Below are 19,267 nucleotides of genomic sequence, written 5' to 3' on the forward strand. Positions count from 1 at the left end.
TCCCTAGTGATCAGTTGTGTTAATGTGATTGTGGAGCTGCAATCAGTACGTTTACATGCAGAGCTTAATCGAGCTATGCTCAAAATTCGATTTTGGCGTCTAATCAGACTTCTGTCCTTGTCCCAGTTTACATGCAACTGAGAAAATCGACTAGGTGGCGATATGCGGCATTTCAGCGGGTTAACACGGCCTCCTTTCTGGTTGACCTATTAGCCAGGCGGCAGACCGGCATTTTGGAACAACAGCCAGATGGTTAATCGTACAGTTTTGTTCATCTCGTACGTAATGTGCGCGTTACTTGTTGTGCAGATAAGGTGCACGCTATCCCTTGTGGTCGTGGTGATTTCGAGAGGCAGACAAGAACGCTACAACAATAGCTTTGGGACCGACTTTCTTGGATGTTTTTGTTCCGGGGTCTTATGCCAGCGCGGAGGGTGTGGAGTCCAGTTAAACTCTGATTAAGGCGTACACATGACGGGGAAAGTCAAATTCCAATTGCATTATGTGGGCGTCTTAATCGGAGTTGGAGAACTCAGATATTAGTCGGACTAACGCGTTTACATGCACTCAGTCAGTTGTCCAGTTATAGTGTGTGTCATAATAAGTGTAAATGTACTGACTGACTCTTCCTCCACAGACACAAACACCTGAGAGCCTCTAGCTTCAACACACCTTTTACTACCGTCTCTATTGCTCCGTCCATACTCTGAGCTGAGATTTGAACTTATGCTGTGGACTTTGAACCCATTGTTTGTTTCGCCTTGTTCTCTACAGTGTATATGGATATCTCAAGAGCCTTGGCTGCATACTGCCATGGAGTTACACTTATTCCGTCATCCGAAATTCAGTGAATGTGATTGGATGGTTTCCTGCTTACATTTAGAGGTTATTTTTTTTTACGTTTCACCTTCAGATTGTTTTTAAATAAAAAGAACTAGATGTTTTAATTCAGTGGTAAATCTCATTCACAGATGACTCCACTTAGAGAGTTTCATGCCTGTGACTCCTTGTGAGTCTGTTTTCTGTTACTGAGGCACTTACCAGCTGTGTTACGGTGACATGAACACGGTGACATGAACATTTTCATTGACAGCGTGAACATAGGAACTGAAGTCATGGGCTTATCTTCTATACCGACACTGATACAAAAAGGTGTGTATTTCACATGTGCGAGCATGTGAGCACGTTGTGGGGGAGGGGTTGCCGGGTTTAGGATTTTCTTTTTTTTTCAGTTGTCGCTTCCGATACAGAAAGTTCAAGTGAATTGTTACAGCAAAAGTTGAAGCAAAAGCCTTTTTTCTTTTCTTTTGCTAAACTTAATAACTCATGTTTATTGCCCTTCTGTCAGACAGCACTGCAGGGCTCTTTGTGAATCTGCTCTTGACAAAAGTAGACCTGAAGGAGTGGTGTTGCACAAGGAGAGGATTTAGCCTTTCCTCGGCGAGATTTAGCACATTCTTCTGTCCTCATCAAAGCCTGGGGGGACGCACTGAATTTGCTGAGAGATGCAAGAGGAGGAGAAGCTCTTTATATTGTGAAACCTTGAAGGATCTAAAAGATTTGTCAAACCACCTTTGCATGTCGTGGTTAGAAAACCTGCGACAGACGCTGCAGGTTCTGCATTGTGTGAGGTTTCAAAGAATGAAAGTCTTATCGAATTAACCAGATTGGCCACTGTCTGTTTGGAAATCAACCAGAATGTGTCATTTTTAATTTGTAGGCGTCCACAATGCGTGCGACAACTCGTACTGTAGTCATGACTATAACTGCAGGTCCTGGAATGAACATGCACTTTCAGAAAAGCTGTCAGAAGACACGCTTTTGACAAATTGTGGCTCGGAAAGAGACAAATGTTCGCAGTGATTGATTTGGTAGTATTGTAAATTGTTGAATATGTCTTTGTTTCAAAGCCAAGTCGATCTGAATTGACAGCCTTTTCTTTTTATGAAGCTGCTGCTGAGCATTCACATCAGAAATAACAGCTGTAGTCAACCACAACAAATCAAACTTAAAAATTGCCTGCAGATGTGAACGTCCAAAATCTGCTCATGATCATGTGCATTCGGAGCAGTTGGTCTGCCGTTGGTGAGATGTAAGTAAGATTCTCACTCTGGATCTCAATCTCTTACTCACATCCTGTCAAGATGTTGGAAACTTTCAATTTAAAAGCACAAGAAAGATTTTTATTCAACTGTTTGAAGAATCCACCGTCTTTTTTTTTTCTTCTTTTTTTTTGGACGGGCCATCTTCTCTGACATTGTCTCCTGGCTGCAGCACAGGTGACTTTCCACTCATGTGGTAGATGGAAATTTATTGGTAATTTGTTGCCTGTTTGAGCCAGGTTTCCATTGAAATGTAATGTAGCAGCTCTAACCTGGACCAAAATTTCCAGAAAATCTGCAAAAGATGGTACAAAATAAATCTGCATTTTTTACATTCATGTTGGTGTGTTTTAATAAAAAGTTGGTGGTGCAGATTGTCCAGTTGATTGTGAGAAGAAGAGGACACAATGAGGTGATTAAGCAACCTATTCAGAGGATGTTTCACTCACATGCTTCATGATTATCAAAAGTTATTTGTTGTGCTTGTGCATGAGGAACTCCGTGCTTTTTTATGTGCAAATGATAAATGCATCTGGACAAAAACAAGCCAATTGAAAACTTGTGAGAAACCAGTGCGATTTTTTTTTTTTGCACACAAACAAAAGGCCAGTTTCGAGCCCATGTGAAGGGTACATGGTCTTCTAGCACAGTGAGCCTCGGTTCTCAGGCTCACACCCAGCAGCTCTTGTTGCAGGGAATTCGGTCTGCCTGACTCACATTGCAGAGTGATAAATCTGTTGCTAATCTCTCAGGCCAGATAGTGTACCCGGGCTCTGTGTGCCAGTCGGCCTGTCCCATGCTTATTTACACCCCTATTTCCTATACGCTTCCTGTTCCGAGCAGGAAAGGGAGGCGTCCCCTCAGCCTCAAGTTAATTCGTGCTGAGACTGAAGCAGCTGCCTTTATGATAAATGTTACAAGACAGGACTGTAAAAGGGAAATAACGCTGGAGTCATACACAGTTTGTATCAGCCTCAGGGGCGCTGAATTATTTTTTCCCTCTCTCTCTCTCTCTGAAAGCCTCTCTAAAGGGGGAGCATTGAATAGTGATGTCTGGGAGGCCAGGAACAGTTTCTAATCTCTTGTGGGTGACAGACGAAGTGACAACAGGCCGTGGCACAGACGCATGTCTTTGACACCCCAGACCCCGTGTTCAGCTCGAGTGCTGGAACCTGATCTACCGAGCCACTGGATGTCGAAGACGTTCTCAACGCTGTGTATTTGCTTTTATTCAGAAACATAATCTCTCAATACTCTCCGGGTTGTTGCAGGATGTTTTCTTCATGCACAAATCACGGCTTCCTGTTGCTTTTAAAAAAAAGAAAAAAGAAATATCTGCAGTAAAAGCATTTCTCTTTCTCTCTCTTTCACCCAGACGACTTGCGGGGAATGACCTGTCATTCATCCACCCTGAAGCCCTGTCTGGACTGCATCAGCTCAAAGTCCTGTAAGCACACATCCTCTCTCTGCCACCACCACCATCAGTGTCAGAGCACACACACACACACACACACACACACACACACACTTATGACAGCGAGAAGTTTTCCACACACACTGGGGGAGAGCGTAAACACTGTAGTTTGTGGTTACATTGTGGTACTGTCAGTTGTTGCCCCCCCCTCCGTAATCATCATAGTCGTTGAGCTTATATCCAGTTGGAATAGACCAAATGCACTTTTCCATTCCTGCCCCAGCTGCAACATCAACAAAGAGCAGTATACAAGCTTGAAGAATTAGTTCTGCATAATTTACAACAGGCTACACACACACGCACAAAAAAAAAAAAGCAGAGCCCTGTTGATTCTGCGCCGAGCCAAAAGTTTAAAGTCCTGTTGAGTCAGAAGAGGTGAGGGCTTGGATACGAGACAGTAAACAAAAACACACAGAGAGGTTTGTGTATTCTTATGTCAGTCGGTTTGTTGTCACTTGTGTAGTTACAGGTAACAATGTGAATAAACTGTCAAAGTATTATTTTGAAAACACTTCCATTCATGGTGGATTATTAGACACAGTCAGTGGGCGTCCAAAGATTCAGCTTTGCAAACACTGCGAGAGGAAAAAATCAGAAACCACTGTCCAAAGGAATAACTGTAACCAATCTGGATGAACATAAACAACAACACAGATGAGACCTACAGGACGCTCACAGCCAGAGTTAGCAGGGAATATAACTGAGGATACATATTGTTTTGGGTTCATGGTGTAAAGAAAAAATGTTGCAAATTGAGTTGAAACCTTCACTTTGACCATTTCACCTGCAGGATGCTCCAGAACAACCAGCTGAAGACTGTTCCCAGTGCAGCGCTGAAGACCCTCCACTCTCTGCAGTCTCTGTAAGTCATGTGTCACACGCTCACAAACACAAACAGCGAAGGCATAATGCATGCAAACTGGAGTGTAGGGCATTGTCTGCTCTCACTAGAGCCGTTGAATCGTTGCACCGGTCAGATATTCAGTCGGACTAATGAAGCTTCAGATGACGGCACTGTCAGACACCTCCCTACAGGAGAGAGGAAACAATAACAAAGGGATGTAGAAGTGGTGCTGCTCTACTACTCTGCTATGACAGTCTTAAGTCACGGTGTCAAACCAGCCCTGGTAGTGAGTTTTCTGAATAAATAGCCCTTGTTCTCTTTAAGAAGTCGCTGTTAATGAAAAAAAAAAAGTTATTTAGTCTTGAATTCCTGGAGCCGAAGATACACTGCAGTCATCAGAAACAGCACTGCAGCGTATTTACACAGCCTGTTATCCAAAGTGGAATTCATAGAGTTTGTGCCAAACTAACAACCACGTTCGAGACAGTTACTCACAAAGATAATAAAGCCACAGCAACGGCAGAGCAGCAATAAGACTAATCTACCAAAGATCTAAACGTTTTGTGCTAAAAATTTGCAAAACAAATTTATGCAAAAGTTGGTATATCGGCAATAATGGAGTTTAGTTTGAGGCTGCTGAGGCGTCAGCGTGAATGACAGATGAGATGCACCCAGAGCACATACAGAATTGAGTTCAGTCGTTTCTTTTGCGACACAAGGTGCGTGAGTGACTTTATAGTTCAGTTGGAATAAAACATAGAGTTGGATCACTTCCTCTGACTATAGTGACAACACCAATCCGCTGATATTTGTTATTCTGAGTTAAATGTCTCATCAACAAATGGAAAAAGCTGCCATGAAGTTTCTCACAGGCGTTCAGTTGAACTGCTGATCTTTGTCGCTCAGCATTTTTCAGTTTTGCAATACTTGAGCTTTAGATTGAGGGTGGAACTAATCAGTAAATACCATTATGACACATTTCAAGATGGCGAACATGGTAAACGTACCTGTTAAACACCAGCATGCTGCTAACACAAGAACGACCTCACAGAGCTGCAGACTCCCAGCCCTCGTAGACACATAAACTTTAAAAGCATCCACTCTGTGCTCCAAACAACAGGGATTTGTTCCATATTGTTTAACATAAATATTTACTCTGTGTCACATAACAGCTGGGCATCCACATGGAGTCGAGTTGATTGTTCCAACTATATTTAGGATAATTGTAATTCACCATGATAGTTTGAATTAAGTTAATTAATATGTGGCTGCAGCCTGCACTTCTCATATGTCAAATAATATTTACAGTACATGAAGACAGTGAAGGCTTAAAATGAAGCAGCCGAAAACTAATTTTCTCATCAACATTATTGACGTCATTTAGGAGCTGCAGCGTTTGTTGTGAAACCGAGCCAAGCAAAAGCCCTGTGCAAATGTCAGTCAGTCCAATTCAGCAGCTTTTTCAATGAGCTTGTGTGTTTCTACATGTTTACTCATAACTGTCAGCCCTCTCACCGTTTCCTGATCTGCTTGCTTGCCCTCCAGTCTCGGCATTGTATTTCTGCGTCTACTCAATGTCAGTTTCACTGAGACCCTAACATGTACACGGCTTCATTTGCACCACCTCCCAACACCACTGTGCCTTTTTGAATTTGACAGTGACTAAAAGAGAGATGGATCCAGCTGGAGAAACGTGCTCTCAGCCATTATCACTCCTCTATACCCCTCCTTATGTCTCTTGCTTCCTCTCGTCTTTTTTTTTATGTGCCTCTCTTCTTGCTTTTTAACAGATGTCTTTTCTCTGTGAGGGTTTTAAGGTCTGTAGCTGAAGTAATATGCTTTGACAGAGCCAGGACTTGGTTTGTATAAAGCCTTAGAGAGCTAAATGTCAATCAAGACTGTTTTTCTTCCAGCCCAGACACTTGAGGAATTTTGAGGGAGGGTGAGACACTCAGTGAAGGAGGACTGCACAAAAAACAGTGCGATGATGGTGAAAAAAAAAACACTTGTGCATAGTAATCTTTAAGTTACGAATATTTCCCCTTTTTTAAATTCTTTGATCAGGATTTCATCCACAGGGGTCAAAGCTCTCTGGTTTATTACAGTCCATAGGGAACAATCAAACATCACAGACATGGCATGAAACTTACGTTCTGTCATAAAACTTCCATTTTGTAAATAAAGCAGTAAGAAAATGACAGGTTAATATATCGCATTTACCAGATAAACATTCATGACTGAATCTGAATCTGACATCCCCCCACCGCCAACGTTTCCCCCAAGAGACGAATCGTTGGCATTTTTGTTTCTCATTAATGTAATGTTAAAAAAAATAAGACATTTGAAGATTACTGTGGTTGCAATGATGCAGGTGTTGCTCTGCCCAGTCGTTGTGTAAAGTTTGGAAATGACCAAGGCAGACTAGAGTTTTCAGTCCAGGCGGATGTTGATGTTGAGCTGCTGCCCCTCTGCACTGAGGTGCAGGTGTGAGGTTATGCAAATGCCACATAGGTGCTTTTTTTTGGAGGTGTTGTGGGTGGAGCTAATACGGTGGTGGAGACAACATGAGCTCTGTGGTGAACACAGAAAAAAAACAGGCCCAGGTTGTAACAGCGGTTTACAGAGTCTGGATGCACTGAATAGATTTATCTTATGCAGGGATTGAGAGCACATTGGGTTCTGTAGACGGTGCTGTAAGAAGTTGTTGGTACAGGTTATTTGCTGCTTAGTTAAAAAAGTAAAAAGAAGGATGCAATGCTACACGAATGAAATAAAAGAAGTGATTGAAGTAAAATAAAAAGTGTTGTGAATGTGAATACTTTTGCTTTAGAGTCCTATTTTCAAGACAACATCATATTAATTAAATTAATCTGTGATTTGCAGTCGTCTGGACGCCAACCATATAACCAGCGTCCCAGATGAGAGCTTCGAAGGCCTTCAGCAGCTGCGCCACCTCTGGCTGGATGACAACAACCTGACGGAGGTCCCCATCAGTTCTCTGAGACACCAGGCCAACCTCCAGGCTCTGACGCTGGCACTCAACCGAATCTCGTACATACCAGACAACGCCTTCGCAAACCTCACCAGTCTCGTTGTGCTGTAAGTTATATTAAGCTACTGTACTAATCCTTTCCAAATTGTTTACGCAGCAGCACTGATCTCCTCAGGTGCATAAAACCAAACACTGTTGTATTTTACATCGCTACGATATGTAAAAACACTCAGAAGGATGCCTTTTTGTAAATGAAGGTAAGTGTTGTGTCGTGTTGGGAGTCAATCGGCCTCTGGATTAAGTGTTTACTAATTAAATTTTAATTATTCAGGCAGTTATGTATCAGTATATTTCATCAGTCAAGGCTGTGGGTCAGATGACTTTACTTTATGTGAGTAAAAATAGTCTCAGAGCTTCCGTGTGTGAAGCCTTTGTAGACCTAAATAACTGAATAACGTAAAATAACTCAACAGGAACAACCTGCTGGTGTACTTCTCCGAAACCTTCATTAATCTGCCACACTGACTAAGAACATGCTCATGTTTACCGAAATGACCTGAGGGAGAAGCTGAAGAGGTCACAGTCACACGGTGTGGAGCAGAACGGGATATTTCTCAAGTTGAGAACCCAACGCATGCAAATCCTCGGCAGAGAGATTATACAGTAACAGTGTGACGTCTCTGTGTAGTATCTGAACCATGAGGTGTAACGAGTGGGTGGACACGTTTTTAAATTAATGTTTAGGGATGTTTGGGGGGGTGGGGGGGTAATCTCTCTAATTAACTAACTTAAACTCTTTGTGTTTGTAAAATATTACTGTGCAGTTAGCTCTCCCTCTGAATTAAAGAAGCTGTAACTCACAGTTTTACACACACATCATCGACATCATGTCACCACAAATCAATGCAAAGCACCTCTCCTTGTTTTCTGCTCGGGCTCTGAATGTGTCCTGTGAGCAGCTGCAAATCAGATTCACACAACACAACACAAACTATGTTTTATTTATCTCCGCAGCTTAGAGTTAATAAGTCAACAAAATGGCTCGCTGCTCGTGCCCTGTTGTGTTTCTGCATGCAAGAACTTTTACAGCGAAATATGCCATTGGGGTTTGAATTTGAATGTTAACGACACTTTGATGGTAATGTAAAAAAGAAAAAAAAATCAACATTATCTTGTTGTTTTATGCATGAAACCTTCCATGAGAGGAACTTGTGCAAATACTGTTATGTGGTGCATTACAGATCTCAGGGATTGTTCCAAACTTAGGTTTTCTTTTTCTTTTCCCCCCCTCGCTTCTGCAGCTGTTATAGAATCGCACAAACACGGACACAAGCACACAGACACACAAGACACACATTGAATGGTATTGCTGCAGGCTTCGTATAAACATGTCAGGATAAACAGGAAGAAAAGACCTCGGATCTATTAGGCTGGGAAAACCAGGCTCTACTGCATATACACATTATAGTAGTACACACACTGTATTTCGCAAATCACATGACTGGATTAAAACGCACAATGAACGTGAAATACTATCTGTCACAACAAGAAAACCTCCCAGATGTGCGTTTTAAACAGCTTTTTTTTTTCTTTTCTTTTCTTTTTTTTTTTTTGCATTTTTTTTTTTCCAGGCATCTTCACAACAACAGAATCAAAGAGATAGGAGACAACTGCTTTGGTGGACTCCTGAACCTGGAGACACTGTAAGTGGACAGTCAGTCGTACAGTGTGCATCAGTTAAAGTGTGTTTGTGCTGGTGTTTGTGTGTGCTAACAGCTCCCCCACCCACCTCTGCCCCAGTCCTCCAGACATCATTGTGTCCACTTCCTCCTTTAATTGCTCTAGGATAAATAGAGCAAAGTACATGATGCTTATCAAATCTGCCCTCCCACTGTTCACTTCCTCCTGACACACAGCCTTTACCTAATGGCACAACAGCTACTGTACAGGCCACAGACATTTACAGGAGACCCGGGATCTCCTGAGCCGTTTTAGTTTTTTTTTTTTTTAGTTTTTTATCCTAACTTCCAATCTCATACATTTGAAATGAAGTATTTACTGGTAATCGTGCTGATCCGCTGTTTACGTTTTCCTACTTAACAACACTTAGTTTGGCTGAATTAACATTAGAAATGGCCGCTCTGCTGTCACGCATTAGCAGCCTGTAGCACTGTGTTGCGTTTTGTATAAGATCTGTGAAGAGAGGAGGTCGAGCTGGTGTGAGAGGACGGTTTAGAAAGTCAATTGATTAGTTGATTGGCAGAAAAATAACGTTTTTTATTGATGGCTCATTAAATTACAATTGGGTATCTAACAAACTAATATTTACCGTAATCCAAAAAATAATTAAGAAATCAAAATTTGTTGGAAATTACAACATGATCTGTTAGAAAAAGGTCCAAAGTTTTAACATTAAGTTATTGGTGTTATATATTATATTTTATTTGAATATTTGTGCTGGTCATTGATTGACTTTTAATCATAAAGCTCTGTTAGCGAGCCATATATTTTGCAAATATGATTTTAACAGTGTAAGTGAGCTTAGTTATTCGTAATTACTTTGTCAACTGTCACAGAGACACAGAATACATGAACACACCTCGGCTAAATTACAGACATTTTTGTTTGAATGTATCATTAACTACTCTGCATGTTGACAGGTGGATTTGTTTTGCTGTTTAAAAAAAACTGAGCCGACTCTTTGTCTCCTTCTGTCTCACCACAGAGACCTGAACTTCAACAACCTGATGGTTTTTCCTAAAGCGATCGAGGCCCTGCCCAAACTGAAGGAGCTGTGAGTATATTGTCCTGATTCTTCAGTCTGTGTGTGTCTGTTTGGGGAGATGGGGGTGGGCAGGGATTTATTATACTAGCTTGACACTCGAGTCAGGGGCTCGTTAACTCATGAAGTCTTGACAGAAGTCCTTACGTTTTAATGTGATTGAAAAAGACTAATATCTGATGAAGAAGCTACAAACTAGACAGATGAAACCTGCCTTTATTGTAGTGTTAGTTAAACTCTCTGAGCAGTTTCTGTTCACATACACACATCAGGTTAAAAAAAAATGGCACATAATTAGGGATGGGTACCGAATTCTGTACTTTATTTTGGTAGATATAGTCTCATGAACTATTAATTTCTTTTTTCATTGAATGACTATTTGGTATTCAAAAATCATTTCCCATCCCTAAAATATAAAATACTCTTAAGAATTTTGACTATTATTTATAGACAAAATAACTTTAATTACCACACTTGCACACAAAAAGTACCAAAAACAGGTACTGTTGTGTACTGGGACCGAAGTATCGGTACCGTATCGATTCAAATGTGAAAGGTACCCATCCCTACAGATAATCCTGTTTATTATCCTATTATAAAGTCATAACTAATCTGGGCTCTTATCTAGTGGGTGTGATGTTTCAGGAGAAATAAACTGGTTGAAATTCTCTGCTACGTTTCAATATTTGTGGCCCTTTACATTCAGAGCTTAAAACCAGTTGTCATTTTCTGCTTCCTCTGATCAGCACAGTGTTCAATATGTGTGATTTTTTTCCTACATGAGCTCAACGTATGTGAGATTTCATCTTGAACAAAGTGTCTTTACACCGTCTCCTTGACCTTCCTCCTTCCCTCCTGCAGCGGTTTTCACAGCAACGATATTGCTTCTATACCTGAAGGTGCCTTCCACAACAACCCGCTGCTGCGAACCATGTAAGATCAAACTCCTCCTCCGAATCATGATGCGCATTCATAAACGTATTTAAATGCCACCGTGCACACTAGTGTAGAGGTTGGATGTGAGTGAGTGTAAGGCCTCAGTAGACGAGTGTCCAGAAGATGGTGCCATTCTCGCATAGTAAATGACTTTGGTTTGAACTCTTCCCCCTGTGTGCTCTCGCTGCCCTCTCAGACATCTCTATGACAACCCGCTGTCCTTCGTGGGCGCATCGGCTTTCCAGAATCTGTCCGACCTGCACTCCCTGTAAGTCCCACTGTCAAACACGACTCCTGACAAATCGCTGCTCTGTTCGAACCCAGTCAGTCAGTTAACGACCTAAACGTTACAACAAAATATTCATGTGTCCTTGTGTCTTGTTTCACTGAGCTCACGTCTTTGATTGATTTTGATTTTACTCTTCTTCACCGTGTGTGTGTGTGTTTCAGGATGCTGCGTGGGGCCAGCATGATGCAGGACTTCCCCATCCTCACGTGGACTAACAACCTTGAGAGTCTGTGAGTGAACTTGGACTTTATTACTGCAGCATCTGCTCCTGCTTCTGCTCCTGCTCCTTGTTTTTGTGTGACTCATTAGGTTTTTCACCTCCAGGACGCTGTCGGGAACCAAGATCTCCTCCATCCCCGCTGATCTGTGTGAGGATCTCAAGTTGCTCCGGACGCTGTGAGAGACTTTCTCCTTTCTCATCACCTGCAGTAGAAAATAAGACATTAAAGGGATACTTAATTTTCTACTCATTATCATGCCAAGGAAGGGTTTGGAGTTATCAAAACGCTTTTGGAGTTCCAGGGGGATCTGGGATTTGCATATAATGGCGGCGGATAGAGTTCACTTTTGAATCGTCCAAAACACACACTGTGAAACATCCAGATACCTCCATACTGCTCATCTGTACTGACCGAAGTGTCCTGAAGCTGCCACATGAAAAAGTTGTTTGGAAAAAATTAATTTGATCTCTGTTTTTAGCCTTGATGTTGTAGTAGTAGTTCCCAGTGGCTCTGTTGATGTTTGTGCACATGCGTGAGATTTGCTGCGAGATGTTCGTTCGTCGTTGTAAACCATTGGATGTATGATGTAAACATGGAAGAACATCTCACCACTGGGAGCTACTGCTAACAAGGCTAAAAACAGAGATCAAATTAATTTTTTCCAAACAACTTTTCCATGTGGCGGCTTCAGGACACTTAGGTCAGTACAGACGAGCAGAATGGAGGTATCTGGATGTTTCATAGTCAGGGTTCTTACGGATCCTTAAAAAGTCTTAAAAGGCATTGAATTCATTAATCTAAAAACAAGGCCTTAATTGGCATTAAAATATCTTAAATCAATTTTTCAAAGGTCTTAAAAATGTTAACACTTGGTAAGTGGGATTTTATGGTTGTAATTAGTCTCAAATCTCAAAATAATTGGTAACATTCCGACATAGAGAAGTTAGTGGCGGCCGGCAACGCTAAATTTCTCACCGCCACAGCTCCCAAGTCAGTGTTTTTTTTTTTTCAGACTTTTTATGCATTTATTTTGAAAGGACAGCTGGAAAGAGACACAATCCAATGTTCATGTAGCAGCCACTTTACCTTGGAAGTGTGTGAAACTATTCCTAACCCTATGTAATTGATGTGGTGTTTTTTTTTTTCTTTTTTTTTCTGCATTTGTGTTTATTGTGAAGTCGGTCTTAAATTTCATTTCAAGTGGCTTTAAAAAAGTCTTAAAAAGTCTTAAATTTAACTTGGCTTAAGCTGTAGGAACCCTGATAGTGTGTGTTTTGGACGATTCAAAAGTGAGCTCTATCCGCCGCCATTAGTATATGAAAATCCGTTGCCAGCCGGATGCCAGCCCCCTGGAACTCCTAAAGCATTTTGATGAACTGAAAGTTCTCCCAACCCTTCCTTGGCATGACGGTGAGTAGAAAATTGGTGAATTATCGATTTTGGGTGAAGTATCCCTTTTAATGGGACAAAACAAATCCAACCTTTTATTATTCCATATTGTCCCAGTTGTCTAATTGTTGCTGTTGTTGTTCCTCCATCAGAGACTTGTCCTACAATGAGATCAAGGAGCTGCCGTCGCTGCAGGGCTGCGTCCTGCTGCAGGAGATGTAAGTGTCGATCATGTAGAACTCAGTTGATGGTAAAGATGAAAAGATTTCATCCAAAGATTACGATATAAAAAGGTAACGGATGCAATTGTCACTAATATTATATAATCTGTTACATTTCAATCTACAGAAGCTTTCAGCACAACCATATTCAACAGATTGACAGGGACACTTTCCAAGGTCTCTCTGCTCTGCGTTTACTGTAAGTCACACACACTCAGTCACACACACTGGACTCTGTAAAAACACATTTTTTACTCCTGGATTGTGAGGTCGTGCCTTTGTGATTTTACAGAGACCTGAGTAGAAATGAAATCCGAGTTATCCACAGAGACGCTTTCCTCACCCTCACTGCTCTCACCAACCTGTGAGTACGACCTGAGAGACAACAACTCCGCTCACATATCGTTGTTTTGACCGCACTGTGTTGACAAACATTAATTTTCCTTTTTCTTTTCTTTTTTGGCAGAGATCTGAATATGAACTCTCTGACTGTGATTCCGACAAATGGGCTGAGCTCCCTCAGTCAGCTCAAACTCTCAGGGAACCCACAGATGAAAAACGTGCTGACGGCCAAAAACCTCCCCAAACTCAGGTAAGGAACAAAATCTGTGAGATCCAGTTCTGTTATCTGGAGAGTTTAAAGGGGACAGACACCTGGCAGTCACGTGGATGTGGGGTTTAAGGTGTTATATCCCAGATTCAACTGACGTGAATTTATTCATTTATTTATTTAAAAGGATCCCCATTAGCTGATGCCAATGGCACAAGCTAGTGCCATGAGCTCATGCCAGGATTTTCTTTTTTTAGCTGTTTGTCAAAATCAAAAAGACAGGACACAGCCCCTCATACAGATATTGCCAATTTCTTAAACACAGATTTCCTTTCCATTAATAAATAGAGATATACAGCATAATGACAGCATCAGGTCATGGTGTTGTTGAGGAATAACTTTTGTCAACATGGTCTCCTCAGGTACTTCTGTATATTGTATTTAACCAATTAACTGATTTATTTTTCCCTCTCCTTTTTAGTGTAGTAGTAGTGAAAAATGAGCCAAATCTCCTCTTTGCATTTTATGAATGAAAATATGTTGAGTGTGTCTTACTGTACGACCTCTAAATGTCTCATTCATGTACATAACTGTATTTTCACAGAGAAAAAATACTATAATGATCCTAATGAGCTTTGAGTGCGCTGTGTTGTTGCATCTAAAACACATTTTGCTGTAACACAACAAAGACAAAAACATAGCACACATGCTACACACTCACTCCAGACAGATGATTTGTTAGTCAGCATGCAGAGATGAACTTGAAGTAAAAGATAAAACCCTCACTGCTGCGTAATATGTAAACAACATAAATTGGACAAGACATGTAGTCGACGAAAAGCGTCCATTGATCTAAATGTATCCCTCTGCTCTCTCCTCTCTGTCTCTGTGCTGAGATAACAAGTACGTGAGCGAGCGACAGGAAAACCGAACCACCTCTTCACTTGTGTTTAATGAGGAAGCCAGCTGAATCTGTTTTCTCCACAACTGAAGACACACTATGGAAACATCCAAATATTATTATTGAAAAAAAGAAAATCAGAAGAGCCAGATACTTGCAGACAAACACATTATTTATACTTTTTCCAGTATGGTTTTATGATTCTGGAGCATCTGTGTTATCAACACTGGACCTCAGTAGGATGTTATTGGACTCTCTAAATGATCTTTTATGTTTTTTTCTCAAAGGTCCATATCTGTCCCTTACGCCTACCAGTGCTGTGCGTTTGTCGGATGTGACTCGATGACGAGCTCCTCTGAGGAAAATGACGTGAAGAAATCTACAGGTGGGAGTGAGTTCTGCTGCTGTCAGAGCGTTTTCCATTAAACAGTTTACACGTTAGTTAAACTTTATGTGTTTTATTTACATAAAGTAAATAAAATGTCAATGGAGTTTGTTTCACAACAGCCTCCTAACAGCAGCTTTTTTAATAGGCAACCAGATATCAGTTACACATGTTTTTTGACTTTTATATGATCCACTCTGACTTAACAAATAAAATTAAATACCTTGCTACATTTCTTATTTCACTGGTGATAGATATAGAAAACATTAAGGGAGTATGTATTTTTTTTAATCACTGTTACCTCCTCTTATCTCATTTTTTTTCCATTTGCACTCACACACTCACATTTTCCTGACTTCATTAGCTCACTGGTGGAGGAGCAGAGCACAGCTGAGAAGTGTTGAATATATTTTGTTGTTCCATTGACATCTGTTGTGTTTGTAAGATCCAGCCACTGAAGAAATGTTGATGTTTTTCCTACTTTTCCGGTTCAGTAGTTTTGCTTTCCTGGCAGCAGAGTGGTGCAGTGTTATGATTTAGTTTTTTGAGCATGTGCTGCCGAGTAAATCCACATCACTGGTTTGGTGTCGGTGGATCGAACCAGAGGGAAGTGGAAGTAGATGTCAGTTGTGTTGAGTGTATAAATGCACATGATGTCGGCATCTAATGATGTGTATCTGTGAGTGATTGAATGTTGCTAAAGATGTGCTATTGACTTATTACTCTACATTAGTTATTGAAAATAACGATTTAAGGATTTAAGTTTGCTTGATTGCGCTATTTTTTCCAGTGCTTTCCAATAATGAGGGTTGTTGGAGATCTATTCTTGCTTTGATTAAACGTCTTAATCCTCTGTATTGTCGGTATTGTTGCTCAAAGACATTGTGGAGGTGTGTGATCCCCTTTTCTTTTAATTTAGTTCCTATTAATTGTCTTTTATTTGATGTAATTTTTTTTAATTATATGGACTTTCCACCAAAGTGTCAAGTTGTAGTGAGATTCATGTGATCAAAAATGGATTTTTTCCAGTAGTGTGTAATATGTGAGCTTTAGTAGAAGGGTCACTTGGTGGTTGATTCATTAGGATTTAGGGTTACATCGTCTGCATATAAACTGATGTTATGAGTTTCTTTTCACTTCAGATGCCTGTGTTGTTGTGTTGCTCCAATGCTGCTGCTGCTAATAGTTTGATAAACAGAGCAAATAATTAAGGTAAACGCGGACGTCCTCTCCTTGTGCCTCTGTGGAGCTTTTGTCAAATGTCAAATGCTTCCACTTCCACTTGTACAAATATGAACATCCAATTCGTTTTGGTGGCACATACTGGATTTATCAAGATGAAAGACACCGGTGTATAATTTGAAGATGTCCTGCCATTGATAAATCCTGTTTGCTCTTAAAGTAAAGAATTATAATGATGATAAACTTTATTTATAGAGCACTTACTGTATCAAATGAAACTAATGATAACAGTTAAAACAATAAAAATAAAATCACAAGGGATAAAATTAAACACTAAAATGACAATAAAGCTAGCAGGGCGATATGGAAACCAACAGGTAAAAACAGTGGGAAACAGGAAATCAGCAACTCAGATAAAATCAGGAAATGCTAAACGAAAGAAATGTGTTTTAAGTAGAGACTTAAAAGACGACACTGACTCCGCTCCACCTTATTTCCTACCTCATTAATAACTTATTCTGTCTGGGTTGTTGGTGTTTCTAACATTCGTCCATCATGTGTTTTCATTTCAGCGGGAGAGGATGTGGAACGGATCTCCATGATCATGCACTGCTCCCCGTCACCAGGTAAACAAAACATCTAACAGCTTCTTACGAGGTTTATTTTGTATCTGTATGTTTGTTTTTGTCTTTCAGTGTTTAAAAGCTTTGAAATGATCTGACAATAAACCATAAATTGTTTCCACCTTCAGGAGCTTTCAAGCCGTGCGAGCATCTCCTCGGCAACTGGATGATTCGTCTGACGGTCTGGTTCATCTGCCTGGTGTCGCTCGTCTTCAACAGCCTCGTGTTGGTCGCCACCTTCACGCCGACGCACCGAGCCGCCGGCCACTCCCACGCCGCGGCGCTGTCCCTGTCCCCGGCGCGGCTGCTCATGGGGCTGCTGGCGCTGGCCAACCTGCTGACGGGCGTGTACGTGGCGGTGCTGACGGTGCTCGACGTCGCCACCTGGGGCTCCTTCGCCGAGTTCGGCGTGTGGTGGGAGATGGGCCCCGGCTGCCAGATCACCGGCGCCCTCGCCGTCTTCTCGTCGGAGTGGGCGGTGCTGCTGCTGGCGCTGGCGGCCGTGGAGCGCAGCGTTGCCGTGCGGACGATCCTCGGGAAGGTGATGATGTCGCCCCGGAGGAGCGGCGGCGGCCACCGCGGATGCTGGCGAGGAGACCGGCGCTTCGGCCTGGCGGCCGGCCTGCTGGGGCTGCTGGCGGCCGCCGGCGCCTGCCTCCCGCTGCAGACGGCCGGCGACCAGTCGGCCTCGCCGCTCTGCCTCCCGTTCGCCGGCGGCGAGAGCCCGGCGCTGAGCGTCACCGTGGTGCTGGTGCTGCTCAACGCGCTGGCGTACCTGTTCACCGCCGCCGTGTACACGCAGCTGTACTGCCACCTGGGCCGCGTGGAGCTGGCCGACCCGGAGCAGACCGGAGCGCTGCGCCACGTCGCCTGGCTCATCTTCACCAACTGCATCTTCTTCTGCCCCGTGGCGGCGTTCTCCTTCGCGCCGCTCCTCACCGGCTCCACCGCCGGCGGCCCCGAGATCGCCAAGTCCGTCACGCTCATCTTCTTCCCGCTGCCGGCGTGTCTGAACCCGGTGCTGTACGTGTTCTTCAGCCCGGCCTTCAGGGAGGACTGGCTGCGGCTGCGCGGCCGCGGGGCGTCCGCCCGCGAGGTGAAGGCCGGCGCGGAGAGCCACGGTGACGACGGCGGCGGTGGCGGCGGCGGCGGCGGGTCGGAGCTCACGGACGGCGGCTCGTCCACCCAGCTGGGCTTCGACTGCGGCGTGTACTCGCAGCTCTGCGGAGAGACGGTCGTGTGCGAGCAGTGCGAGGCGGCGCTGCGGGCTCGGACCTGCTCCTCGCCCTCGTCCTCCTCCGTCTGCAGACACTTGGTGAAGTCGCACAGCTGCCCCACGCTGCTGGCGGGCGCCGCCGTCTGCCCGCGCGCGGCGGCGAAGGGCTTCTGGGCCGACAGCGGCACGCCGTCGGCCCAGTCCGAGTACGCCGACGAGGGCGACTCGTTCGTGTCGGACAGCTCGGACCAGGTGCAGGCGTGCGGCAGAGCGTGCTTCTGCCAGACGCGCGGCCTCCCCCTCGTACACTACTCATACAATTTACCTCGAGTCAAAGACTAAAGACGCGTCACCGCTTCACCGTGTGCACAAGATCTCTGTCATGTGAATTTAGATGCTACAACAATATGTAAACCTTTTTATATTAAAAAAAAAAAAGAAAAGAAAGAAAAGAAATGTGCCAACTACCCTGTTCACAGACTCTTGAGCAAGCACTTAACGTAAACAGAGACGCAACCAATCATTTAAAGGGAACTTGGAGCTTGGATACTATTTTTAAAAACGGGCTGAACTGAGCACGTCATGTGACACGACGGTCGACAGAGGAAAAAAAACTCGCCGCAGTGCCTTCCTTTCGCCTCCGAGTGGATATCATGATTTTTTTTTTTTTGCGAGCTTCAATTCACGTGTCAAAGACTTTATGGTTTCTCTGTTTTACCTTTTACTTTTAAGCTTTTTAAAAAAAAATGTTAATTTTACTTGTTAATTTTTAAAGCTTCTTCACAGCAACTGTTGATTTTATACTTAGATTTTTTTTTAAATATAAATGTAGCAAATGTAATAATCATCCTAGACTTTTCTCTGTGTGAATGTAACTTCTTCTTCACCCACCGGAGGGGGAATAATAATGTAACGTCGGCGTGCGATAACTTCGTACAGTGTGAGAATGGTGAATGTCAGTCTGTCGTACAGTGAGCTTCTTTTTCTTCTTTGCTTTAAGTTGCTGAGACTGAGAATGTGATAAAAGTAGCAGATATCACTGTTTTAGCAACGGCTGTGCTTGGTGGTTTATGAAAGATGTTTATTTATTGTGTGAGCAGCAGCAGCAGCAGCAGGAGCGTCCGGGTGGAGACGACTTCAGGTGTGCGAGAGGCGGCCTT

At 42.9% G+C, this 19,267-nt stretch overlaps 1 protein-coding gene across 1 annotated transcript in view; it reads left to right on the forward strand.

The window, feature by feature from the left end:
- The window catches only part of lgr4 (leucine-rich repeat containing G protein-coupled receptor 4), a 32,809-nt gene extending 13,887 nt beyond the window's left edge, over window positions 1–18,922 (forward strand). Inside the window, exons 3-18 of the mRNA XM_085759117.1 lie at window positions 3,478–3,549; window positions 4,367–4,438; window positions 7,304–7,519; window positions 9,044–9,115; window positions 10,138–10,206; window positions 11,056–11,127; window positions 11,327–11,398; window positions 11,581–11,649; window positions 11,744–11,815; window positions 13,182–13,247; window positions 13,378–13,449; window positions 13,543–13,614; window positions 13,717–13,842; window positions 14,989–15,086; window positions 16,841–16,894; window positions 17,020–18,922. Coding sequence (XP_085615243.1) covers window positions 3,478–3,549; window positions 4,367–4,438; window positions 7,304–7,519; window positions 9,044–9,115; window positions 10,138–10,206; window positions 11,056–11,127; window positions 11,327–11,398; window positions 11,581–11,649; window positions 11,744–11,815; window positions 13,182–13,247; window positions 13,378–13,449; window positions 13,543–13,614; window positions 13,717–13,842; window positions 14,989–15,086; window positions 16,841–16,894; window positions 17,020–18,449 — 2,704 coding nt within the window. The 3' untranslated portion in view covers window positions 18,450–18,922. The remainder of the gene's footprint in view (window positions 1–3,477; window positions 3,550–4,366; window positions 4,439–7,303; window positions 7,520–9,043; window positions 9,116–10,137; window positions 10,207–11,055; window positions 11,128–11,326; window positions 11,399–11,580; window positions 11,650–11,743; window positions 11,816–13,181; window positions 13,248–13,377; window positions 13,450–13,542; window positions 13,615–13,716; window positions 13,843–14,988; window positions 15,087–16,840; window positions 16,895–17,019) is intronic.
- The last annotated feature ends 345 nt before the right edge of the window (window positions 18,923–19,267 follow it).

The sequence above is a fragment of the Trachurus japonicus genome, chromosome 3 (assembly GCF_045865225.1).
Source record: "Trachurus japonicus isolate A0001 chromosome 3, Traja_1.0".
Lineage (NCBI taxonomy): Eukaryota > Metazoa > Chordata > Actinopteri > Carangiformes > Carangidae > Trachurus > Trachurus japonicus.